The 25,665-nt window shown below is 43.2% G+C and overlaps 1 protein-coding gene across 2 annotated transcripts in view; it reads right to left on the reverse strand.

Annotated features, from left to right (window-relative positions):
* The window catches only part of DESI2 (desumoylating isopeptidase 2), a 43,902-nt gene that overhangs the window by 7,058 nt on the left and 11,179 nt on the right, over positions 1–25,665 (reverse strand). For both annotated transcript variants that reach the window (XR_006815572.1, XM_045982954.1), the window contains exons 2-4: positions 7,570–7,642; positions 4,949–5,042; positions 2,578–2,719 (exon numbers count right to left, since the gene is read on the reverse strand). Coding sequence is in view for 1 of the 2 variants with exons in the window: in XM_045982954.1 (XP_045838910.1) it covers positions 2,578–2,719; positions 4,949–5,042; positions 7,570–7,642 (309 nt within the window). In the remaining variant the exon portion in view is untranslated. The remainder of the gene's footprint in view (positions 1–2,577; positions 2,720–4,948; positions 5,043–7,569; positions 7,643–25,665) is intronic.

Raw genomic sequence — 25,665 nt, forward strand, 5'->3', positions numbered from 1 at the left:
ACAAAATCAATGTGTGCCGTTTGGCAATCCTAACTTTACTTTTTAAAATTGTCCCTGCTCTCATCCAGCCCTTTTCTGATCTGAAAAGGATGTGTGCAGAGGGACAAAGAGTCTTACTGGAAATATTTTTACGTACCTGAACTAGACAGCCATATCACGTTTAGGGATTTGTCAGGATAAAATCCTGAGTTTTCAGAAAATTTCAAAATGGGTTCATTCAGCCACTCCCTCTACCCTGACCACTTACCCAGCAAAGAGCCTAGAGAAGATGGCCTGTGTCTGCGCGAGGAGGGCGGTCCGGCTGCCGGCCCCCAACCGCACCAGTCGTGGCGGGAGCCGCCCTGAAGCACCCCAGGGAGGGGGCGTCGGGAGCAGCAGGGGCTCACAGTCCCGGTGACGGGCTTTCCCCCCACCTGCAGTTTTGGCAAGAATCACTGGTTACGGATTCAATCAGTCCCCGTATTGGAAACGCGGAGCCGATGAGCAACTCAACACAGCCGGTCCCAGCAGGAAAAAGCCCTTCCCGGGGGTATCTGCAAGGAAGCCAGGCTGGCTGGTCAGCGTCCCTAACCTTCATGGTGTAGGGGTCCGAGGATAGTGTGCTGACCTGCAATGGTCCCCAGGGACAAGTCCCGTTCCCTGAACCTCCACCTCTCAGTGTAGCAGGGAGGGTAGCAGACGGCGCTGGTTTCAGTCTATGAGTCAAGCCCAGCCAATTAGGATTGTGAATTCAGGATTTAAAAAAAAAAAAAAAAGTCCGTGGCTTCTGGCAGGAGTGAAGTCGAGATGCCTCAAGGCCAGGAAGCCATGCTTCCAAGTTGAAGCAACATGCAAGTATTTCCTAAGCCCTTTTCTTAAAACCTGCTACAAAATGTGCACATCGGGCTGGAAAATCAGCAGCCTCGATGGGTCAAACATCTGATTGTACAAGACCTCATTAATATCTAAAAACTGCTTTTTAATACTTTGAAGTCCACCTGGAAATGGTCTCTTTTATGTCATCTCCCTCACAGTCTCCCAGCAGTAACCTCAGACAGAGGTAACAGCCATCCGGGGAGATCCCAGCCGGGACGGGGCGGGGGGGGGGGAGCAGGGATGCGGGCAGCAGAGAGTCAGTGTGGTGTCCCCCCTGCTCCCCTTCCTACTTCGCTCAGGCCTGGAAACCTTTAACCACATTCCCTTCCCGAGGAGGAGAGAGCAACACAAAAGGCTTAGCACTTTTGGTTGTCCCCAAACTCAACTTTGGGCATTTGGGGGGCTTTTCTCTTCTTGCCGGGAGGAGAGGACAGATCCGGGCATCACCTGGGCTAGATTTGGTCCCCCTGACGTCTGCGGCCTGCCCGACACAGCCGGGGGAGCCAGACGCCGGGTCTCCTGGGGCCGGATCGACCGTTCCTGATCGTGTAGGCTGCTTCCCTGCGACACGGAGGGGAGCCCGGCTGCTCCTCCAGACCCCAGATGAGGGCACAGCCGCCCTGTCACACGAGGCGACTGGATTGGGTGCTTGCTACTATCTTTGCCAACTTTAACATTTTCGGATCCCTATGGGTCCCCGGATGAGGGGACAAGCAGGGTCAAGGAGGATCTGAACCACCGTCTCTCGTTCCCGAAAGGCAACCAGGTCACCTCGACAGTGTGAGCGTGTCTACAAGACTGGTGCTGCCTCTCCGGCTTCCACACCCGGGCGAACCGTGGGGATCATGCGAACATGAAGATGCCGACTCCGTGCACCGTGGCGGGACCCTCCGTGCGGCGGGTGAGGGACGCATCCTCCAAGCAGCACAGTGTTCCCACCATGGGCCTGTCCGAGAGCCGAGCTGTGGCAGCTTCGAGGGCAGGGGAGAGGGCCAGGGAGCCGGGCACCCATGCATAGGCCACCGAGGCGGCGCCTCCATCTGTCCTGCCCGCCGTCCGGGTCCTGCGGGGCCTGGAGCTGCCCTGCCTCCGGCCGCCCAGAGTCGGCGAACTGGAAGCTCGTCGAGTGCCCATTAATCTGGTCGACCTTATTTCCTCATCTTGTGATTTCTTCCCTCCGTTTCCTGTGTTCAGGTCCTACGATTCTGATCTAGCTCCGATCTCCCACTTGGGACTCAAAAACTCCCAAGGCAAGTGCGTGCCCCTGTGGAAGCCGGCAGAACGAACTTTCCACAGTGGCAACACGAACGACTTATGAATAATTTTCAGAGCCGGGGGGAAAAAACTTCACACCGGAACTGAAACAGAAAAAGAATCATCTCGTGGCTGAGAGGCAGCTGTCGCTTAGGATTGCTTTCTTTCAAGAGCAAGTTCCAGGCTGTAAGGAAATGAATCGGGAGCCGAGGAGACGATCGTGGGTCATCGGTGCGCCCTCTCCCCGCGGCCGCGGCGTGGTCAGGGGGCACGGTCGGAAACTGCGCCCATTCGGAAGCCGCGGACCTCGGGGAGCTCATTCATTCCTACAGGACACAGGGCGCCACGCTTCCCCGACACGAGGGCCTGGGAAAGCACAGGAGACATGCAGGCGGCTGCGAACAGCAGACGGCGAGGACGCCAGGGCCATTTTTTGCTCGAAGGATCTGCGGAGAAAGCGGCACTCACCTCCGACAGCGCCGAGGAGAAGTGATTGCAGTTCTTGTGCATGAGGTGGTAGGCGTTGCCCTTGTACTCCTTGCCCAGCTCCTCCACGATCTTCTCGATGTCGTCCTCCAGGAAGTCCGTGCTCCCTAACACTACAGCTTCTCTTGAAGGAAAAGGAGGAGGAAAGAAACACGATCGTGTGAGTCTTACGTATTTCTAAAGTATTAAGTATTTCTAAAGGGCATGTTCAAAGACTGGCTTATTTCCGGGAATACTGTGACTGGCCTAACAAAGCCACAACAAACGACATGACTACAAGGTCAATGAGATACTTTTCAAAAGTTCTGTGGATTCTCGACTTTCCTACAATAAACTCCGAGGTGCGCTACTTCTGAATCATACAGACGCAAACCTGGTCATTTTCTGGATGGAACAGTGTGTCTGTCGTGTATTAAAAATGCAGCAACACATTATTTTCCAAGGCCTGTGTACGCCGTCAGGTTATCAGAGAACCAGATCCATGCTGCAAATGTTCCCGCTCAATTATGCCAGCCACCAAAGGGCTGGCCACAGTCACGTTCAGAAATCGTCTTTTACATCATCTGCTTCTGTGCCACCGTGAGAGGAATGAAAACCAACCAATCAACCAACCCCACCAATTAAAAAATAACCTCCCTCCACCTGACTCCCAGCTACTACCCTGGACTTGCAACAGACATTATGCAATAGAAGGCAGAATTTTTGTCAGATACAAGTTAGGCATCCAAGAAAACTGAAAATACTTAGAAAACCTTTTTATCCGTAGTCCTGTCAAAAGGGAAACCTAAGGATGGCATTACAGCCCATCTGTGAGCTGCCAAGAAAACGGATGAACTTCATAGTGATAAAAATGTGTAGCTCCTGGGGCACCTCAGTCGTTAAGTGTCTGCTTTTGGCTCAGGTCATGATCTCAGGGTCCTGGGATTGAGTCCTGAGTCCTGCATCGGGCTCCCTGCGGGGAGCCTGCTTCTCCCTCTCCCACTGCCCCACCCCCTGCTTGTGTTCTCTCTGTCAAATGAATAAATCAAAATCTTAAAAAAAAAAAAATAGTGGAGACCTATCCTGAATTTCAAGGTTACAACCTCATTTCACCACTTTTTACTTGGCAAATTAATGCTCACAGGCCCAAAAGTTTCTTTAAAGCTCCTGGAACCTAAGGTTCTAAATAGCTCTTCAAATACAAACCTTCATTAAAAAATGGAAATTGGATTATCAAGCATTCAAATTCTCAGTGCTGCTGACTACTCATAAGGCTCCAGAGTATTTTAGTGTATCCAAACATGTGATATACACACACACCTCACTAACAGTTTCTCAGCTAACCAACTGTTCAGTTATTTCAAATGTATAAACAGTGTCCCTTTCATTGGGAAAAATGAAAAGATTAAAAAACAATCCTACTGAATGGGGCACTTGGGTAGCCCAGTGGGTTAAGGGTCCCGACTCTTGATTTCAGCCCAGGTTGTGAGATCGAGTCCTGTGCCAGGCTCCACAGTGAGTGAGGAGCCTGCTTGGGATTCTGTGTCCCTTTGCCCCTCTCTGCCCCTGCTTGCACTCTTTCACTCTCTCTTAAACAGAAAGAAAAAAAAAAAAGAAGAAAAGAAATCCTGCCCACCATTTCTTTTCTCTTCATGTATTTTTATTTTTTAAATTTTAAATTTTAAACTTTGAGTTTAAACTAAACTTCATTTGACACCCAATGTCTGTGTCGACAGAGAGTCGACAGCCCATACGCTCTGCTCACCACGAGGGTAGCTACCACCCGAACCATACAGACACCTGTAACCGGCTTCCCTCTCCCCCCACGTGGGAGGTCGAGAGGAAACCATCGCTTCATACAAACGTCTTCTAAAGCAGAACCCAAGTCCTACCAAGGTAAGAACGTTTTCAAAGTACACAAGGGAACTTACGTGGGTCCTGAATACAAGCAACAGACTAGGTTACGTTGGGCACTTCATAGGGCCGATTCCCATCTTTTTTTTTTTTTTTTAAGGATTTTATTTATTTACTTGATAGAGTGAGATCACAAGTAGATAGAGAGGCAGGCAGAGAGAGAGAGAGGGAAGCAGGCTCCCTGCTGAGCAGAGAGGCCTTTGGGGGACTCGATCCCAGGACCCTGAGATCATGACCTGAGCGGAAGGCAGCGGCTTAACCCACTGAGCCACCCAGGCGCCGCCGGATTGCCATCTTTATACAACTTCAGACAGATTCAGTTTTAAATAGTCAGCAACTACAACACCGTTAAAGATACATTTTAGCTTCCTAGATTTTCGTCTCCAGAATGAATTCTGTATGCTTGTAAACATGTTGTAGCACCTAAGATAGCATAATAAAAATTATCCTCCCTACTTACTTAAATTTAAATGTTTCTCCTAGTTCAGAAGCATTTCCTGGGGAAATTTCAAATATTCCAGAAAAGGGGTAAGGATGGCCACCATAAGCAAATTCTGAAAAGAGAAAACTCATGATTTTTAGTATTCATCACACAAAACTTAATCAGAAATGCTGTATTAGCTTTAATAGTGACGAGGATAATAACGACACCATCTAAATATTTTGCAGGTCATCAATGCTTTCACAAACATCTCGCTGGGCTGTTACTCGTACACAACAGTTGATTCAAAAGGCCTGAAAGCACCAACGGAAGACACTCAGAGGTGCTCATGATTTGTCCGTGTACCTCCTGTACGCTGCTGACGGCAGAACGACTGCCACGGGGGAACGCCGTCTGTCTAGTGACTGTGCCGAACCAAGTGGGTGGTCCGTTCCGCGTGTTGTCTTTTTCTAAATTAAAGCGGTCAAATGTTAAACTTGCACTTTACCGGAAAAGCTGTCTAATAACAATGATTCTGCACAGCTCCTGGGTTGAAGACTGTTGGTTTATCTTTAACTAAGAGTGAAACATTAGCAAGCCTGAAAAACTGAATTCCATTCCCCTCATTCAAGAAAAAGCAGCTGCCACACTGCCACATACACCTACACACACACTCTCCACAGCACATCTCTGAGCCAGGAGGGGACGGCGCGTGCTATAGGCTCACGAGAAATCAGCTCTGATCCAGAACAGAAGCAGACAGTGCTTTCAGATAAGGAAGGAGCGAAAATTCCTGGGAGGAGATACTTAGATCGTGGTGGACTTATTTTCAAAATCACAAAGGTGTAAATGAATCTCCTCGCTTACCATTTACTAAATATAATTGTGAAAGGTCAACGAACAAGGTAGACCCCAAGTTTCCTTTTGATCCAGACCTTCCAGAGAAAAAGCAAGGACGTGGATAAGAAATAAAGTGCCTGGCATTCAATACTGAAACAGTCAAAATGATCTTAACAACAGGATTTTATAAAACACTGTAGCTAACCACGTTAGACGTAGAAAGGTAATGTTTAGATTTTTTTTTTACTTCCTCAATTCCAGTAAGAAAAGTCGTCAGCCATTTATTCCAGAAGCGTCATTCCACTTTCAGCAAGCTATTGACCTTAGCTTGGCTAAGCCTCCCTGAACACGCTTGGACCGTGTCTGGTTATTCCTAAATCACTTTACGGAGGGGAGCAGTGATTAGATAGGTGCGAGGGTACTGGACTAGTAGGCAAGAACGCTCGGATTCAAGCTGATCAGCGTCCTACTGATCAGCAGCAGGACTTTCAGCGAGGTGAGCCTGGGCTTGGGCTTCTTTGTTTGCAAAATGGAGCAAGTGCCACTTGTCCCCATGTCCTTCTCTATGTCATAGCGGCATGGTCGAGTGGCTCAGAACTGGATGGCACTTAAAAGACTGGAACACGCCACAGAAATGCAGTTAAAAAGCAACACACACAACTTTGGTAGAAGCCAAATCAAACAGGGGAAGTAAACCCACAGATGACAATGCCGCCCGCAGCGACAATCTGACCGCTAACCCTTCGGGCAGGAGCCTCCTTGCTCTGGGGGATTACTTGGTAGATGCAGCCTTTCCAGTAAGACGGAGCTCACGGGGCGATCTCCATAGCAAACATTTCCTGTGCTACACCGCAGCCGGGGCAGCTAATGTGGAGCGTCAGGAGGGGACAGTGTCAATGTCCCCGACACACTGGGGTACAGGAGCCTTTTCCTCGTGTTCGCGGAGGCTGGTCTGCAACCTCCACGGGTGGCTCTGGGCAGGCTGCTATCACGTGTTCCTGCAGGTCTGGTACAGAGACCGCCTGGCTGAGGCAAATAAAAGACATTTCTGCTACAGGGTGAGTTTATGATGCAAATAATATGGTCTTACAGCCCTGCTGGAACTGGCAATGTGCTCTGCGTTACGCAGACCGTTACCACTTATGGCTTGGTCTGGAGGAAATTACCCTGCACCAACAGTGGGAATCAGAACCAAGGAAAAAGCTGTTGATAACAAGCTGCTGGGCTTGAGTGGCTCCTGTCGGATTTATCGTAATAAAAGACCAAGGAGACTAAAAGGGCTGAGTTAATGACAAAGGCCATCATTCCTGAGCAAAAAGCTAGATGTAATCGAGGGTGGGATTTGCTCTGTGATATTTTTAAACTTTGTAATGACACACTTGCAAGTCTATAAAAACAAATTTAATACTGAAATTCCCTCAGGAAATTGGTTATTTCAAGTTTGACACTCTAGCACCGACTCCTCTCCAAGCGTAATGACTGGTTCTCAACGCGCAGCTTTTCTTAGGAACTCCAGTATCACTGGCACAAGACTGTCATGGTAAGACAATCCCAAAAGGCAAATACCTTTTAAGACCCTGTATTTGGAATTAAAGATAACTACACGAATGTACGGCCCCATACTTTCTCCCCAAATACATTCAACTTTGGGCATTTTCGCAAAATACAGTGTAAACGAATGTGGGGAGATTTTCTTCTACTTTCCACAGTAACGTATGGAAGCAGCTGAAAAAAGACAGGAAGCGCTACAGACATGAACTGCAAGTCCTTCAAAAGAAAACAATCTTCAGAAAGTCGACTTAGACCGTGTGTACACATACCTCTGCCGTATACTTCGATGCCCGAATGAAAAACGCCAATTCCGATGGACGAGGTGTATTCGTTCATCCAGTACTAGGAAAAAAAGAAGAGATTCAGAATATCTGTCCACTTACCACTTAACTCCACATGATAGGAAACTACTGCCCCACATCCTTCACGGAATAGTTAGGCCCTTCTAACTTCAATTTCTTAGTATTTTTCCTTCTGGCCCCCAAACTCAACAATAATGGCTCATTTGGTCCTATCTCTGCGCTTCTGCTTGTAAGACATCCCACGTGGAATGCCTTCCTGGGTCAAAATGACTGCCTCAAGTTGTAAAGGCTTAGAGCATAAGCCATAAAGTCTAACCTGGTCAGGTTTAGAAAAAATGGATATAAAAGCTCTCCTGTGATTTAAAAAAAAAAAAAAAAAAAAAAATCACACCTAGCATATGCTTTCATATCCATTTTTTTTCTATCTTAAGCCTTCCCTTTCATTCTCTGGTGAGCTCCCCGAGGACTGGGCTATTGTATTTTTTCAAAAACGTTTGAAAAAGACATATAAGACATATATATGGCATGTATGTCCCGATTCAGCTCCAAGTTTGGTAATGATAATACAGGAACAAATAATATGAGGCACGAAGGCTACCACAATCTTAGGGTTTACCTAGAAGAAGGCAGTAAATGAGTCAACAGCTCATTAAACGAACACTTAGGCAACACTTAACAGTGTTACAAACCCATTAAGCTTCTTCTAGATTAGAGGATAGGTAATTTGGCTTTAATGTTTCTGGGTTAATTCAAGTCTTAGCCTTGGTTCCAGATCCCTAGCCGGTTTCTTCCAGACTCTGGGAAGTGCATGTTTGCATACATTGCTGGAGGAAGCGTAAATGGAGTCAATTTATTTAGTCAATTTATTCTGTCCTAAATGTACCTGGAAGAAAAATTAAGCAATAATAAACAAGAAATATTTGAAGAGGACAAGGAACTTTCTCATCTAAATCTCAATACACTCATTCACAGGACGGTACTGCTTTAGAACAGATCCTTGCACGTGTAAGAATCTGGTATATGATCAAGATGGTGTTTAGGAACAATGCTGAAGTTTAAACTATTAAAAAGGTTTTGACAAAACTCATGCATAAAGATATGTTTCATGTATCCAAAAATCCTGGTGTGTCTAAAAATAATCATAGAGAAGAAAATAAAATAGATAAAAAAATGCTTCGATGGGAAAAGATGACTTAAGTAAAGCAAAACCTAGAATTTTTACAGGAAAACTACAGATATTGAACAAAAACTTCCAATTTCTTATTGTGTAAAACCACATGCACAACATCAAAGGATGAACAAGACACAGGGAGAAAACATGAGAATGATAGTATGTCTCGCTCTCTATCAGATTCTATTTGGTTCCTGATTTAGGACAGCCTGAATTTGGATGGCAAGTTAGGGATATTACCTGAGTTGATTTGATTTTGGGTATTGTAGTGAGGGTACATACAGAAAGGGATTTCTCAAGACTTTATTAAATCTACTTAATTCTACAGTTTAGGCAACAAAAATTCAAACAGCAAGGGATACCATTCGCAAAAGCTCCATTAAAATAACTCCTATGGGGCCCCTAGGTGGCTCAGGCAGTTAAGCGTCTGCCTTCGGCTCAAGTCATGATCCCGGGGTCCTGGGATCGAGCCCCACATCAGGCTCCTTGATCTCTGGGGAGCCTGCTTTTCCCTTTCTTCCCCACTCATGTGCTCTCTTTCTCTCTCTCAAATAAATAAAAATCTTAAAACAAACAAACCCATAGACAAGTGAGCAATCATGGAAGAAATTAGTGGCTAACAAACATGAACTAACATTCTCACCAGCAAACAGAAAAATACTAATGAAAACAGTAAGCTACCATTCTTTTTTTTAATCAATCAGACTGGCAAATAAAAAAAATATTGCTAAATATTGCTGGTGTTGGTAAGGGTATGAGGAAGCTCCCGCCGAAGTGTGAATCAGTAACAGTTAATTAACCATTATACTTCTTGGGAATCTATTTTACAGAAATACTTGAACATTTGCAAAGACATTTTCTGGGATTTTTTTTTTTTCATTTTCTGGGATATTAACTGTTGTCTATAATACTGAAAACCTAGAAACAACACAGATATCGGTAATGGAATGGTTAAATAAATTATGGTAAATCTGTATTGTGAACTATCATACAGCTACTTAAAGAGTAGCTGTGTATAACTTGATACATATGGACATAAAAAGATCCCTAAGACATAAAGTAAAACACCAATTATGATACCTTATCTGTTGTGTGATTGCATATTTGCAAAATAAAGAAATAAGTATGCCCTTTGTGTATATTTTGTGCTAAAATGGAGACATACTACGAAACTATAGTATTTTACTACACTGACCACAGCAAAAGAAAGTTTGAAGGACACGGATCAAACTGTTAACAGTTTGGGAAAGGGGTGCAGACATAGCAGGGAAGGGAGTAGAGCAGTAGAAAGGGCTACTTTCACTTTTATCTGAAATATTTGAAAAAAAAATTACATTTATTGAGGTATAATTGACACACAATATAATATTGGTTTCAGGTGTAGAATACAGCGATTGGATATTTACATACATTGTGAAATGGTCACCATTATAAGTCTAGTTCCCATCTATCACCTTACAATGTTAATACTATGCTACGGACTATATTCCTGCATGGTAAAATACATCCCAATGACTTATTTACTTTATCACTTGGAAGTCAGATCCAAAAAAACATTAAGACCAGTATCAAGGAGCTTATCATCACTGCCTATGTTTTCTTTGAGGAGTTTCATAATTTGAGGTCTCACAATCAAGCCTTTAACCCATTTTGAGTTGATTTTGTATCTGGTATAAAACAGTTTCATTCGTTTGCAAGTAGCTGTCCAGTTTTCCCAACACCATTTGTTAAAGAGATTGTCCTTTCTCTATCTCTACTCTTGCCTCCTTTGCTGTAAATCAACTGACCAAAAATACATGGGTTTAACTCTGTGAGCTCTATTCAGTTCTAATGATGTATGTGTCTGTTTTTATGCCAATACCATACTGTTTGATTACTGTAGCTTTGTAGTATAGTTTGAAATAAGGAAGAGTGGTATCTCTGGCTTTCTCCTTTCTCAAGATTGGTTTAGCTGTTCAGGGTCTTTTGTGGTTTCATACAGATTTTAGAATTATTTCTAGGTCTGTGGACAATGTCACTGGAATTTTAATACGGATTGCACTGAATCTGTAGATTACTTTGGGTAGTATGGACATCTTAATGTTATTAATTCTTTCAGTCCTTGAGGATAAAATCTTGCTATTTCTCCAATTTTTTTCACAAATGTATTATAGTTTTGAGTGTACAGGTCTTTCAACTCTTTGGTTAAATTTACTCCTGGGTACTTTATTCTTTTTGATGCCATTGTAAATGGGATGTTTTCTTGATTTTTCTTTCTGATACTTTATTAGTATATTAGAAACTGATTTTTATATATTAATTTTATATCCAGCAACTGGACTAAATTCTAACAGTTTTAAAACAGGTGGAGTTTTCCATATATGGTATCATGTCATCCATAAGTAGTGACAGTTTTGCTTCTTCCTCTCCAATTTGTATGCCTTTTATTTCTTTTTCTTGCGTAATTGCTATGGCCAGGAATCCCAATATGATGTTGAGAAAAAGTGGTAAAGGGGGCATCCTAGTTTTGTTCCTGATCTTGAAGAAAAAGGAGAACAATGTTCACTTGATCTCAAAGTATTGAACCCCACATTTCTCTATAAGGAAAAAAAGGTATCTTTTTAAAAAATTTTAAAAAATTATTTGACACACAGAGAGAGAGATTACAAGTAGGCAGAGAGGGAGGGGGAAGCAGGCTCCCTGCTGAGCAGAGAGCCCCATGTGGGGCTCGATCCCAGGACCCTGAGATCATGACCCAAGCCGAAGGCAGAGGCTTAACCCACTGAGCCACCCAGGTGCCCCAAAAAAGGTATCTTTGAAAATATGAAAAAAATATGGTGACTATCACCCTTATGTAGATGATTAAACACAGTATCACTGACAGCTGGACAAACTGATGTGATGTACTTCCCAATGCGATAAAACAGAAAGGTCACAACATTTCCTTTGTTAGTTTTCTTTGTCAGATATGTTTAATAGAATATAATCATAAGAAAAAAAAAATCAGTAACTGGACTGTGGGGCTTTCTATAAGAAAAGTAACCTGGTCTCTTAAAGAAACAGTGACATAAAAGTCAAAAGAAGGGTGGCTATTCTTTAAAGAAGATGAAAAAAATTATGACAACTAAATGCAATGAAGGAACCTTGACTATATCTTAGGTTAAATCCCCTTCTCCCTAAGACATTATTAGGGGAAACAGTAATGGAAAATTTCCTGGGTGTGATAACAGTATTGTGGTTAGGCAGAGAATGTCTTATTAGGAAATGCATGCTGAAGTATTTAGAGATGAAATGCTATGACATTTGTGACTTATTTTCTGTATGGGTGTGAAAGTGACTGTGTGCGTAGGTGAGGGGACGAGAAAGCAAATATGGTTAAACACTGGTGAATCTAGGGGAAGAGTATACACATTGTACTCTTCTTTCAAGTTTTTTTTTTTTTTAAGATTTTATTTATTTTTATTTATTTGTCAGAGAGCACAAGCTGGGGGAGCTGCAGGTAGAGTAGACAGAAGGAGAAGCAGACCCCTCGCTGAGCAGGGAGCCTGATGTGGGAATGGATCCCAGGACCCTGGGATCCTGAGCTGAGCCCAAGGCAGCCCCTTAACTGACTGAGCCACCCAGGCGTCTCAAGTTTTTTGTTTTTTAAGTCATAAACATTTTCAAAATAAAAAGTTAGGGGGAACTGAGAAGAATGATCTAGTTTTCGTCTCCTTACAGCAGAAGAGATGCTTTTCCATGTTTCTTGCTATCCTCCTACTTTCTCTCCCTTTTCAGAGGAGGAAGCAGAAAATCCCACAAGGTGATCATGCTAGTCTGCATAAAAATTTTGCTAGTCTCTTTCCAGTCAGTGGTTTCCTTGGCAGCCAACTTCTCTTCGACTTAAACTGTCTTTTCCGTTTGAAAAATTCCATTGTTTATACTGTTTGCAACCAATAATTTGGTCTCTATTCTGCTGATTTCCTTAACAAAAGCCCCAACAGCTTTTGTTCTGAATGCAGACAGCTCTCATTTAAAGGTGACCTTTTCTCTTTTTATAGTGTGAGCTTCTCTTCCAAAATATAGAATGTTTTTCAAAAAGAATCCATCTTTTCCAAAAAGAAAATCATCCAAAATGGTTTGCCTGCAATAATCAAAAGGTTTTAAACTCTTAGTAAACTGAGAATTTATCTCCATTTAATGTCTAATAGCACTTAATTTTAACAATTTTTTAGTTGCACACTAGTTTTCCAAAAGTGCTTTTATAATAAATTTCTATAATGGGAATCTAAACGTTTTCTCAGGAGACAGAAAGGTTTTCATGAAACTAAAAATCATATATAAGCAGTGACTTTTGGCCAGGGTGACGATAGGAATGCATTTGTCAGAGTGGGGATCCCAAACTCAGAAATCTTTTCTTTTCTGTCCTTCCACAATGAAGATCATGATCTCTCCCATGCTTAGAACTCCTTGCAGTTGCCTGGGTGTGCACGCTACTACTTTAGAGTCTGAAATCTCCCTGTATTCAAGATTTTACATTCTAAAAAAGAAAAGGGTATGTTGTGACACATTTTTTGAGATGGAAAATCTGTAAAATTAGAGAAACTTAAAAATGAGAGAGAAATGTACTATCCAGAAATCTGGCTGGTCCTTTGGAATTCACTATAATGAGACCTGATCTATATAAGATTTCTCATGAAATGCTGATGTACTACAGTGAAAAATGAATACTTGGTAGCTTTTCAAGCGCCAGCATCTACTTCCATTCTCGGATGCAAAGTTGGACAATCAGGTCAAGTGTTTTGTTCAGGTTTTAGGAAGCTTAGAAGTTGCTAAGGAAAGGCTATCTTCACCCAGAGAGATTCCTTTGGGTAGTATTAGACAGCAGAAGCCTACCTCTCCTAACATCATTTTTTCCCCCCAGCAAAGGCTTTGTCTTAATATTCTGGGCCAGGCAGGAATTAATGGTGATGCTACATATTTACTGTTAGCGGTAACAGAGAAGGGCTCAACAGTCCTTTGATCATCACGTTTCTTTGTATTCTCCATCCCTAGAAAGCCCCCAAATTTAGAGTTAATTTCTTTGTGAGATTAAGGTAACTATTTATTAGTTATAAATCTATGAACAGACAGCTTTACGGACCTTACAGGAAAAAAAGGATTATAAGGAATGGTACAACCATACACCAATAATTAGATAACAGACAGAATGAACAAATTCCTGAAAAGACACAAACTGCCAGAACTGACTCAAGAAGAAATAAAAAATCTGAACTGATCTATAATCAATGAGAATGAAAGAGAATAGATTAGTAATTTAAACCACCCACAAATAAAAGACTGTGACCAAATGATTTTGGTGAATTCCACCAAACATTTAATTTTTAAAATATTATTTATTTTAGAGGGAGAGAGAGTGCATGCATGAGTGGGAAGAGAGGCAGAGGGGGAGGGGGTTGGGGGGTGAAGAGAGAGAGAGAGAGAGAAGCAGACTCCCCGCCAAGTGCAGAGTCCAATGCAGGGCTAGATCCCACAACCCTGAGATCATGACTGGAGCTGAAATTAAGAGTCGGATGCTTAACTGACTGAGCCACCCATGTGCTTTTCCACCAAATATTTAAACAATAACCAGTACCAATTCTTCACAAACTACTCCAAAAGACAGAAGGGGACATTTCCCAATTCATTCTATGACACCAGATTAACTTGACACCAAAACCAGACAGACATCATGAGAAAACTGCAGACCAACATCTCTTATGAATAGAGACTCAAAAATCCTCAACAAAATACTAGAATATTGAATCTAGCAACATATAAAAAGCAACTGAGATCTAGTCCAGGAATGGAAGGTGGGTTAATATTAAAAAAAAAAAAAATCAATTAATGTAATATACCATACCAACAGAATAAAGGACAAGATCCACGGATCATCTCATTAGATGCAGACAAGCACTTGACAAAATCCAATATTCTTTCATGATATAAACACTCAACAGACTAGGAATATAAGGAAACTTCCCCAGTCTGATAAAGGGCATCTATGAAAACCCACAGCTTGGCCTTTTGGCTAAGATCAAGTGTAAAGTCATACTTAATGGTGAAAGATACAATGCCTTCTTTCCCTTTCGGATCAAGAACAAAACAACAATGTCTGCTCTTGCCCCTTCCAAGATACTGTACTGGAATTTCCAGCCGGGGCAATTAGAAAAGAAAAAGAAACAAAAGACACCCAGATTGGAAAAGAAGTAGTAAAATGATCTCTACTTGCAGATGGTGTACTCCTGCATACAGAAAATTACTGGAAGCCCACTAATGACCTACTAAAAACTAATAAACGAGTTCATCAAGATTGCAGGGTACAGGATGAATACATAAAACATCAACTGCATTTCTCTACCAGCAATGAACAATACACAGATGAAATTAAGAAAATTCCATTTACACTGGGGAAGGTATGTGCTATGAGGAGTGCTGTGAAGTGTGTAAACCTGGCGATTCACAGACCTCTACCCCTGGGGCTAATAATACATTATATGTTAATAAAAAAATTAAAAAAATTAAAAAAAAATTCCATTTATAGTTGCATCAAAAAAATATTTAGGGATAAATTGAATAAAAGAATATAGCTCTGCATCTGAAAACGATTAAAACCTTCCCAGCAGTATTATTTCTAATAGCCAACCAATGGGGAACACCCTAAATGTCCGTCAACTGATGAGTGAACAGGGTGTGGTGTTTCTACACAATGTAATATTTCTCGATAAAAGGAATGGAGCACTGACACATGCGATGACAGGAAGAGCCCTTGAAAGCATTATGCTAGGTCAGAAAAGACCACCTACTGGAGGATTTCATTTCCATGAAATGCCTAGAATACGTAAATTTAAAAAACAGTATTATTAGTGGTCATCTACAAAGGGGAGGTTTGCAGGGAAATGGAAGTGATTGCTAACAGGATGGGGTTTCTTTTGTAGGGTGAAGACAAATTTCTAACATGGTCTGTGATGATGGCTGCAGAACTCAGTGAACACATGCGGAAATGTGTCCACGGTAGTAAATACTTTCTCAGAGTAAAGAATACATGAGTTCACCTGTCCACTGAATTGTACACAGGGTGAACTGTATGGTATGTGAATTAAAAATCCATTTTAAAAAGGCTAGGAATAGAAATAAAGGATGTACTAACTTGTGTCAAATGGCAGAAAGCCTATTATTTTATAGTTGGCAAACTTAAGCGCAAACGGTTCTATAAATAACATGTCCCCCAAGAATAAGTTTTCCTTTAAATACAATACACACTTAGCTTCTTGGGAAGGGAGGGAAGGAAAGTTGGCATTATAGGGAAGTTTTCCCTATGTTAACAAAATGAAAACCAAGAAATTCATGAGGAAAAAAGTTCCCATTTCCCTGTTCTTAGTCTAACAAATGGTCTAATATAAACTTTACTAGGAGTGAAAGAAAACAAACAGATTATGAATGTGGGACTTTTGACCAAAAACAAACAAACACCAGTTAAAAATATACTAGTGACCTTAAAACATTTTAAAATAACATAAAAGATGGTCCAATTAGTTCTTGAACTCTTATCCCCAGTCAAAACCCTTTAGCTGGGTTACTTCTCAAATTACAGACTGCATTCCTAAGTCCAGACAGCTGCTTTCCAAAACATGTAGAACCCAGGCTATAAACAAATAACACATCAAGAACAGAAAAAACCAACTCTAAACAGATGTATTCTGGTCAGCTACCAGAATGAACATATGAAGAGCAGCACGCTGCTGCCAAAACTTTCAGAATTTACGCTATGAAGTAGATTCGATGTTTTTTTCTTTGGTGTGATTTTTTTTTTTTCCCCTGAATGAATTCAGAAGAAAAGATGGTAAAGCCTTCCAGGGAACACTGGTCATAGAGAGAGACGCCCTCCAAATGTTTCAGCTCCTGTTCGGGCTTCCTTGCTCTATTATTAGAGCACACGCCTGAAAGGCTCGATCTTGAAAAACTGGCCAGGCTGCTGGTGGAAGCGGGGCGCTTAATTCAAGGTCAGCGTGCCTCGCCTCAGCGAGTCTTTTGGCCTCAAAGTCTTTGCAGACAACAGGGATGGTGCCTGTTTTAAGTGGGGATTCGATCAGGTAACTGGAAACAAACAACACCCTCTGGAGAAGCTAAGCCTTTTACTGAATGATCTCAGTTGTCAGATTTCCCTGCCTGTGACTTAAGGGCTATCCCTTTGGAGCTCAAGGTGGTTGAAATTAACAGTAGCGCTTCTCAGCGCTTCTCCAATGCTTGCCATTCCTTGTCTTTACTTTGGGAAAGTATTTACTGCCGTGGACACATTTCACGTGGCATCTCTGCAGTGAAAACCTCCCTACAAAGCTCAACAGGACTTCTCGAGCCGGTGTGGGAATTCCTGCTTTTGCAGAACACCGTAAAACACGGACTCTTCTAAGAAAAAAAAAAGAAAATCTAAATCTGCAACATGAAATCCCAGCCAAGAACACGCACGCACGCAAAACAAACAAACAGGACAAGCTGCCGAAGTAGACACGACTGGATGGTAGTGCGACTTCTGTGAATTGTTGCCGGATAATGTCTTCGCTGATTTTGTTGTCAGAGCAGTAGCAGATGCCAGAGTCTACAATGACACACTTGGGAGAAATGGGATAATGCAGAACGGTGTTACCCCAAGGCCTTTCACTTTAGCTGGAGAAGCCCGCTTCCATTCCTGGAGCTTGGTGCAAGCCTGAGGTCGACTAGCAATCTGGGGGTTAGTTCGAGAACCGTGGCTCCTAGAGCTCCAGGGCATGACACCAGAGCCCGCTGCCAGAGGCCAGGCTGTGCGACACGGAACCTCAGGGGCAGGTCCACTGCAGGTGCCCGGATATCCAAGTTTACCCCGTGCTGAGAAAGGGAGTCCCTCAGCGGCTTCCAGGAGAAATCAGATGTCTGCATTTGAAAGTTAACTTACTGTTTGACTGCTCTCAAGCCCTTCCTAACATACTGAAGGAAAACAGTAAACCTGCAGGGCGCTACCACAAAATCCGCTCTCAAACCACGACCCAACAGCAGAGTCACCACGACATGGCTGTGGAACCGCCCACCTAAATCATGTACAAAAGACTGTCATTTGGTCCGCTTACTCCGAGGCTCTTTCCCTCGGCGTCTAACAGGGAAGCCCACAGTGTTCCTCTGTTCCGGGTTAGATCACAAGGACCCAGCTTCTATTATATTCAACTTTCCTTCCGAGATCATGGCTCCGATAAAAAAAAAAAAAAAAAAAGGCTGATCCAAGTATGACAACTCACCCGAGCTAAAGCACGTCAATTACAGCGGACAGGACAGTGGGCCGAGGGTCGGGGGACTGGAGCGCTTTGCCTCGGTTTCTTCTTGTACAGGCACACACGCCTGCTTAAGGAACCCAACTGGTCCCAGAAAGTGTCTGATTCCAATTCAGGTCCTGGAGCCAGCATGCCTGGGTTCAACTTCTGGCTTCACTCTTTGCCAGCTGCACAACCTGTACAACCCCATTATGAAATGGGGATGAGACTCTACCCCAGGGGACTACTTCAGAATTCACTGAATATATACAGACTTAGAACACTTGTCTGGCCTGTGGTAGCCGCGTTGGGAGTAGCAAACACAGACATTTACCGACCTACAGGATCCTTCCCTAATACTTCTGTTTCTCGTAGTGGGAATGCACACGTAGACAAGCAGGTTAGCTCTAGCTCTCTTTTAATTCTCTGGAAGTTGATGTCAAATGATCAAGAGCAGTGACTCATTAAACTGAATGGCAAACAATGGCAGAATTAATTGGATCCTACTTTAAGACTCTGGCAAGCAATTATTTATGTTCTTGAGAAGCACCCATTTGAGTAAAAGGTCTCTGTTCAGCGAGGCGGCGGACGACAGCTACTCCAGCGAGAGCGAGACGCTGTGCAGCTGACTGTGCCACAAGGACCTTGAGGCCTTGCGCGTCCTCAGTAAACAGGGAGGGATCCTAGCCCACACTTAACCTCTTTTGACACCAAACCCTGCCACTCAAGTTGACAAGGCTTTTCAAAGCATTTTAAGTATTGACATAAAGTAAAAGAACACACTTCAGAGAAAAATTATCTTAAAATATATGGGAGGCAACAAAGGCATAAATAAACTATAATTACTTTGAACTTGATTTTGCGTTAATGCAAAAAACTGGCCTCGGTATTTCCATTTATTACTTTAAAGCAGTGTTTACAGAAGTGACTTCACTGTCGCATATTATAGTCCTATATTAAAATGTTACATTATTCTTCTGGTAGAGAACTTCCATTAAACTTCATTTCAGTCAGTGATTTGCCTTATCAACGTAATAAAATTTTAAGTTTCCTGTTTGAAAGCAGCAATGACAATAAATGCGATCTTTCTAGTCTGGAACTTAAAACATTTAATATAACCACTTAGGTCGTGGGCCTGACTCCCTTACACCGATCTCAGTATGAAGTGTGACCGTTTCCCCTAAAAATCCTAGAGCCAGTGCTCATATGGATTAAAGCAAGTGTTTTACTTGCTTCCCACAAAAAGGTGCTTAGGGAAAAGAGAAGGCATTTCAATTACGGAGTTAAGAATTAAAAATAAACGGTGAGCAGTGGAGGCTGTGGGGTAATTACTAGAGGGCGGGCTCACAGAAAACTGTCCTTGCTGTTCACACTGTGGAATCAGCTCAGGAGGTCTTTTTGGCACCACTGGGTTGAGTCCCAGATAATTTTACAGCAAATGCTATTTAATAGTAAATCATATTAAAATGCTATCTACAGAGCCTTAGCATCGAGCTAATCGTAAAACAGAGTCAATAAAAACTCACTGAACGAGCGGAGACAGTCTAGTATCTTTTCCAGATGAATCCATACGCATCCGGGGCTATCTGTTAATTTGTGTTTAGGCTGTAAGAAAGACGACACCACACAGAGACCCTACTCCATTACTGTTTTTAAGAAAATGTCCGATCTTTTCATTACCAGAGAATATTATCTAAAATAAACACATCACTCACTTTGTAGGTCTTGGGGGGGACAAAACTTTATATAACAAATATATTTTCATTATACATGATGTGTAAGTTGTTGATAACATTGGGTATTAAGCCGCGATCTCTGGAAGCGATCTCTCCTGATTACAAAAGGTTTGCCAGTGTTTTTTAGTTAATAGTGTTTCAAGGTTTGTAAACGTGCTGTCAAGTTTATTCTCTTTTTGAGATAATGTGATCAAACAGACACATGTGCACTAAACTTCGGGCACGGGTGCTTCCCAGTTGTCTGGGATGGTTCCAGTTCACATGTGTTTCTGTGTAACTGTTCACCCTCTTTTATTCCTAAGTCCCAGTTTTTTTTGTTTTTTTTTTAATAAGGTGATCTTTTTTTTTTTTTTAGCTCTCCTCAATTTCTTTTTTTTTATTTTATTTTATTTATTTGACAGAGAGAAATCACAACTAGGCAGAGAGGCAGGCAGAGAGAGAGGAGGAAGCAGGCTCCCTGCTGAGCAGAGAGCCCGATGCGGGGCTCGATCCCAGAACCCTGGGATCATGACCTGAGCCGAAGGCAGAGGCTTTAACCCACTGAGCCACCCAGGTGCCCCCTAAGTCCCAGTTTTGATAAATTTTAAGGTGAGCCCATGGCTGGCCTTCCTAAGTACTGTCGAGATGCAAAAGCTCCTAAGCACTGCCCTGGGCTCCGGAGGGTGCGTACACACACCTACGCGTGTGCGCGGTAACAGAAAACCAAGGAAAACGCGGTGCTCTGTATTTCGTACGAAGCTACGGTCTCCTCCTCCAATTTTGAAAACAAATCATCGTGCTTCTCAAAGGACCCCATTTTAGGACCCACCACAAACTAGACATAGGATCACTAAACTGGTAAGTTACTTAAAGGAGAATCGATTTTTAAAGGTCAAATCGCTGGCGAACCAAATGCCCTTTAAATGTATTTCAGACTAAACCTATTCTACAGAACCTACAGTTAGACTCTTCTGGTGATGAGAAATCGATGGGCGAGGTACTGGGTCCTGATACCACATCTGCAGCAGAAAACCAAGTTCTTGGTAAAACCTCCCTATCCGGCGTTAGCTTTGGTTGTACCTATGGCTGGTGTCAGACACTTCGGTAAAATCTGAAAACTTCTTATATGGCTTACGTCTACCTGACCATCCCCCTGGACTGGGCTCTAAACTGAACGAGGCCTGAGACTGAGCCTTCTTGAATTCTGGATCCTTCATGCTGCGTAGGACCTAGCAGACCACTGGAAAGCTTGATGAATCAAAGCATTGCAGCAAGGAGTTTGTCATGATCTCCCTTTACCTTCTTTTTAACTGTGGCCCATGGAAGAGAGCACCTCCATTCTTTTATGCACTCAAGCAGTATTTATTGAACACCTACTACATGCCAAGTACTGGCAATGAAGAAGCAAACACGAAGTTCTTGTTTTCATGGAGCCTGCGTTCTCGACAGGTGTCTTCAACTGTAGGCTGCAACCTGTTAGAGGATCCCAAAATTTTTTCAGGAGGTTGTTACCAGCCTTACGAATGATATATATGAATGAAATATAATGGATGAAATATATGAATGAAATATAATGGAACAGAACTAAACAGAGGACATGATCCAGGGCAAGGTTGTTTCCTGAACATTTGGCCTCCGTTATGTGTGTATAATTGCATTATGTAAAATGTATTTCTGAGTCGGTCCAGGATAAAATTGAGAACCACCGTTCTAGAAGGGTTCCCCCCTAAATTGCACCTCAGTTTAAATCTCATTTAAAATGTTTGCTTACAGCAAAGCTATAAATAAAGCGAGTCAGACAAGTCTGATTTAATAACATGCGGGCACCCATCCTATGTGTCAGGGACTGCTGGGCGCCGGGGATACAAGGATGATTAACTCACAGTCCTTGTCTGTAAGGAACTCATGAAGAATGAAAACAGTCACAATTTAGTGTTTAAACAGAAGTATGCATATATATAGTAAATTAAAAACTCACTTTTTGAATGTTACCCTACAATATACTTTCACTTATTCTGTCTTTCATAATGACAAGAGTGCATGTAAAATACATACATCACTTTAGGGACGTTCTGACAAAAGCCATTTGGCCACGGTCACACGACGAGGGGCTGAACTGCCAACGGAGCCTGGGTTTCACAGTCTCCACCTACCGTTTTCCTACCACAGGGCTCTACCTCCAACGGAGAGTCTCACATGCTCTTGCTTTTCTTTACATGATCTTGAAGCTTCCTGAACAACCTCACAGTAAGATGGAGACCATGACTACTAAGTCATCGTTTTTCCTGAAGTGCGAAGTCATGGTGACCCCTCGGGCACCACCACAGACCCAGTCTGTGTCTAAATGCCATATAATGCGTCCACCCGGTTGCGAGTTTAGGAACGTAAAGACCCTCCTTTTTTGGGAGCTGACCTTCACATCTGAAAGGAGAGGGAAAAATCTAGAAGATACGGTCCTTTCGGAAATGAGCATTGCAACCATACTCCAAGTGGACCACTCTTTTTATACTGTTTAGGAAACGAGAGTACGCGCGGCAGATTATACTGAGAACCGGAGGAAACAGCTAACGTGTAAAATTCTTTATCTGGTGGTTCCTTTCACTTTTTGCTGGACAATGAGCTAGAAATTATAACTAGGCTACGGTACACAAACCAGTCTCAGGCCAAGTTGTTTATTTTCACGATTTCCATCAATTTATTAAAGGCTTAGAAATAGTTCCCCTAAGTTCATCTGGCCGAAAGGCTAAAGACCAGCTGTCAACGCCAACATTCCAGGGGAGAAAAAGGCTTTATGTAATGAACCCCAGTGTTGCGCCTACACTACGATGGAGGTTTTAGAGCAAATGTCAAACATCCAACAGCCTGCTCCTAATGCCTCAGTTTGGGCAGCACTTTGTTCCCTGAAGGAGAACACTCCTGTTGATCCACTGAGGAAACTCCACAGATCGGGTTACTCAGGTGTTGTGACTGTGCAAAGCATACAGAGAACTCATTTCGCTCCTATAATCTGGCAACAACTACACTAACACACTGCTAACACTTTCTAGAGCGTATCATGGGCCACGTCCCATTCTGTGCATTTCATGTAAGTTGCCTCAAGATCATACAACCCTATGGACTAGATACCCTATGATTTCCATTCCAGCAAGGAACCCTCTGTTTAGCAGGAAACTTTCTTAGGTCACAGGGCTAAAAAGCAGGAGGCGGGATGCAAATCCATGCGGGCTGACTAATTCCAGACTGCGCCACAAAGACAAAGAACCGCACACACTACTTAGGAAAACAGATTCCAGACGGCAGATGGCAGGCCTAACCAGGGAGGGCTGGCTGTCCCAAGCCTTTGTTGTGGCTCTTTGTCACATCGATACTCTTGTTTCAAACCAGTACAGGTGTCTGGGACTCTCATGTGCCACCTGACAGGCGAGGGAGGTCCTTCAGGATCACAGAGCAGCAGGTCCCTCGAGGGGAGCAGCAGCTGCGAGCGAGATGACACAGTGGAGAAAGGAACCGTTTCAGGATGACAGGTCCTAGGGGAACCCAACACACCTTTTAAAAGTCATTACAAAGTACCAAGTTCTGGGAATAAAGGGTAAGACCCTGTCTCTGCCTTCAAGCTCACTGCAGCGTAAGGAACTTCAACAGGTGTACTGCTGAATTACTGTTTATACCCACAGAAGACAGCAACTGGATAGATGAAGGGGGCTCAAACCCCACAGCTCCGGCTTGCTTCCTTGCTAGCCTTCTGAAAGTGACACACTTCTAAAGAAGTTGACTAAAAAGACAACCTCGGGCTGGAGGGCATGGTACACAATGATGGCCAGTGGGGATAATGTGGAAGGAACTCTACTCAGTTCGAAAAGGAGGACGGGGGGCACCTGGGTGGCTCAGTGGGTTAAGCCGCTGCCTTCGGCTCAGGTCATGATCTCAGGGTCCTGGGATCGAGCCCCACATTGGGTTCTCTACTCAGCAGGGAGCCTGCATCCCCCTCTCTCTCTGCCTGCCTCTCTACTTGTGATCTCTCTCTCTCTCTGTCAAATAAATAAATAAAACCTTTTTAAAACAAAACAAAACAAAACAAAACGAAAAGGAGGACGGGCACCTATTGCGGCATATGTGCATACCAACTGGAAGGCCAATTTCAGAGCGAGAAGTCCTTGCACAGGAGTGCAGTGCGGGGCTGGGATCTAGCACACAGTGGGAGCTGACCTCGGGTGGGGATGCGGTGACTCCCACTCCGCGAACGGGAGGTAGGGCGGAGCACACCATGATGGCAGACTACAGAATCTAACTCAGATGAGGGTGTATAGTAAGGGAGGGATTATTTTGAGGCACCGGCTCAAATGACTTCCGGGGGTGTCAAGCATAAGGTTGGCAGGGCCCACTGGCAGGCCGGAGACCCAGGAAGAGTTGATGTGGCAGCTCCTCGGGAGGCCGAATTCCTTCCTCCTTAGGGGACTTCAGTATTTTCTTGGGGTCTTCAACTGATTGGATGAGGCCCACCCACAACATGGAAGATAATCTGCTTTATTCAAAGTCTACTGACTTAAATTGAAGAGACTCTTAACTACAGAGAACAAACTGAGGGTTATTGGAGGGGAGATGGGGGGATGGGCTAACGGGTGATGGGGACTAAGGAGGGCATTTGCTGTGATTAGCACTGGGTGTTACTTGTAGGTGATGAATCACCAAATTCTACTCCTGAAATCAATATTATACTACACGTTAACTAACTAGAATAAAAACTTTTAAAAAATGCTAATTGCATCTGAAAGATGCCTTCACAGCAACATCTAGACTAATGTTTGACTAAAACCTGGGGCCTAGCTTGGCCTAGTCAAGTTGACACATAAAATTAACCATCCCAGAAATAATCACAGATATAGGGGATTTTTTTTTCCTATTGCCCACTCATGAGTTCCAGAAAGCACAGAGTGGAAGTTAGTTTGGCAGAGGGGTGGGAGAGGCGGTGAGATTAGGACAAATTAATAAAGAAACAGCACCTTCCAGGGATGGAAGGAGGAGGAGAACTATAATGTGGTGGTTAAGGGCACAGACTTCACTGTCAGAGCTCATGGTTCCAGACTGGGCGCCACCACTTACGCCGTGATTCTGAGCAGGTTCTTCAGGTAAACCTGTGTCATCATCTTAAAAAGGGCTAATAATATGGGGCAAGGGCTCACATGTTGTAATCACTCAAGCTTAGTCCTTATATTATGGGGAGACTTGTTATTCTAACACCTGTCAATTCTCCCCCCAAATCATTTGTGAATTTAATGTCATTGCACTTAAAATTTCAGTGAGTTTTTTGGACAAACTGATTTTAAATTTTACTTGAAAAATTAACGTGTGAGAAACATAAAATTCCAAAAGAGAGAAAGAGAATCTTCCGTCACCAGTATCAAAACATGCTGGGGGCACCTGGGTGGCTCAGTGGGTTAAGCTGCTGCCTTCAGCTCGGGTCATGGTCTCAGGGTCCTGGGATCGAGCCCCACATCGGGCTCTCTGCTCAGCGGGAAGCCTGCTTCCTCCCCTCTCTCTGACTGCCTCTCTGCTTACTCGTGATCTCTGTCTGTCAAATAAATAAATAAATGTTTTTATCACAAGCCACCCAGGTGCCCCAATAAATAAATCTTTAAAAAAAATAATGCTGGAATACTGCAGTTACACATTGGTAATGGGGCAGGAAGAGGCAGCTAAATACATAGCTAAGCCAGAAAGTCAATTAGTTAGACTCCTAGATCCATGATAACTTAGTTTAGGATGACTGTGGTATGTGCCTCCAGTTAGCATAGGGAACCACAGATCATTCAATCAACAGTGTTGGGATAATTGGCTTTCCACTTGGGAATAAACACGAAGCCTATTTCTGTAATTTTAGACCAGGGAAAGCCTCTCCAAGGTG

The sequence above is a fragment of the Meles meles genome, chromosome 17 (assembly GCF_922984935.1).
Source record: "Meles meles chromosome 17, mMelMel3.1 paternal haplotype, whole genome shotgun sequence".
Lineage (NCBI taxonomy): Eukaryota > Metazoa > Chordata > Mammalia > Carnivora > Mustelidae > Meles > Meles meles.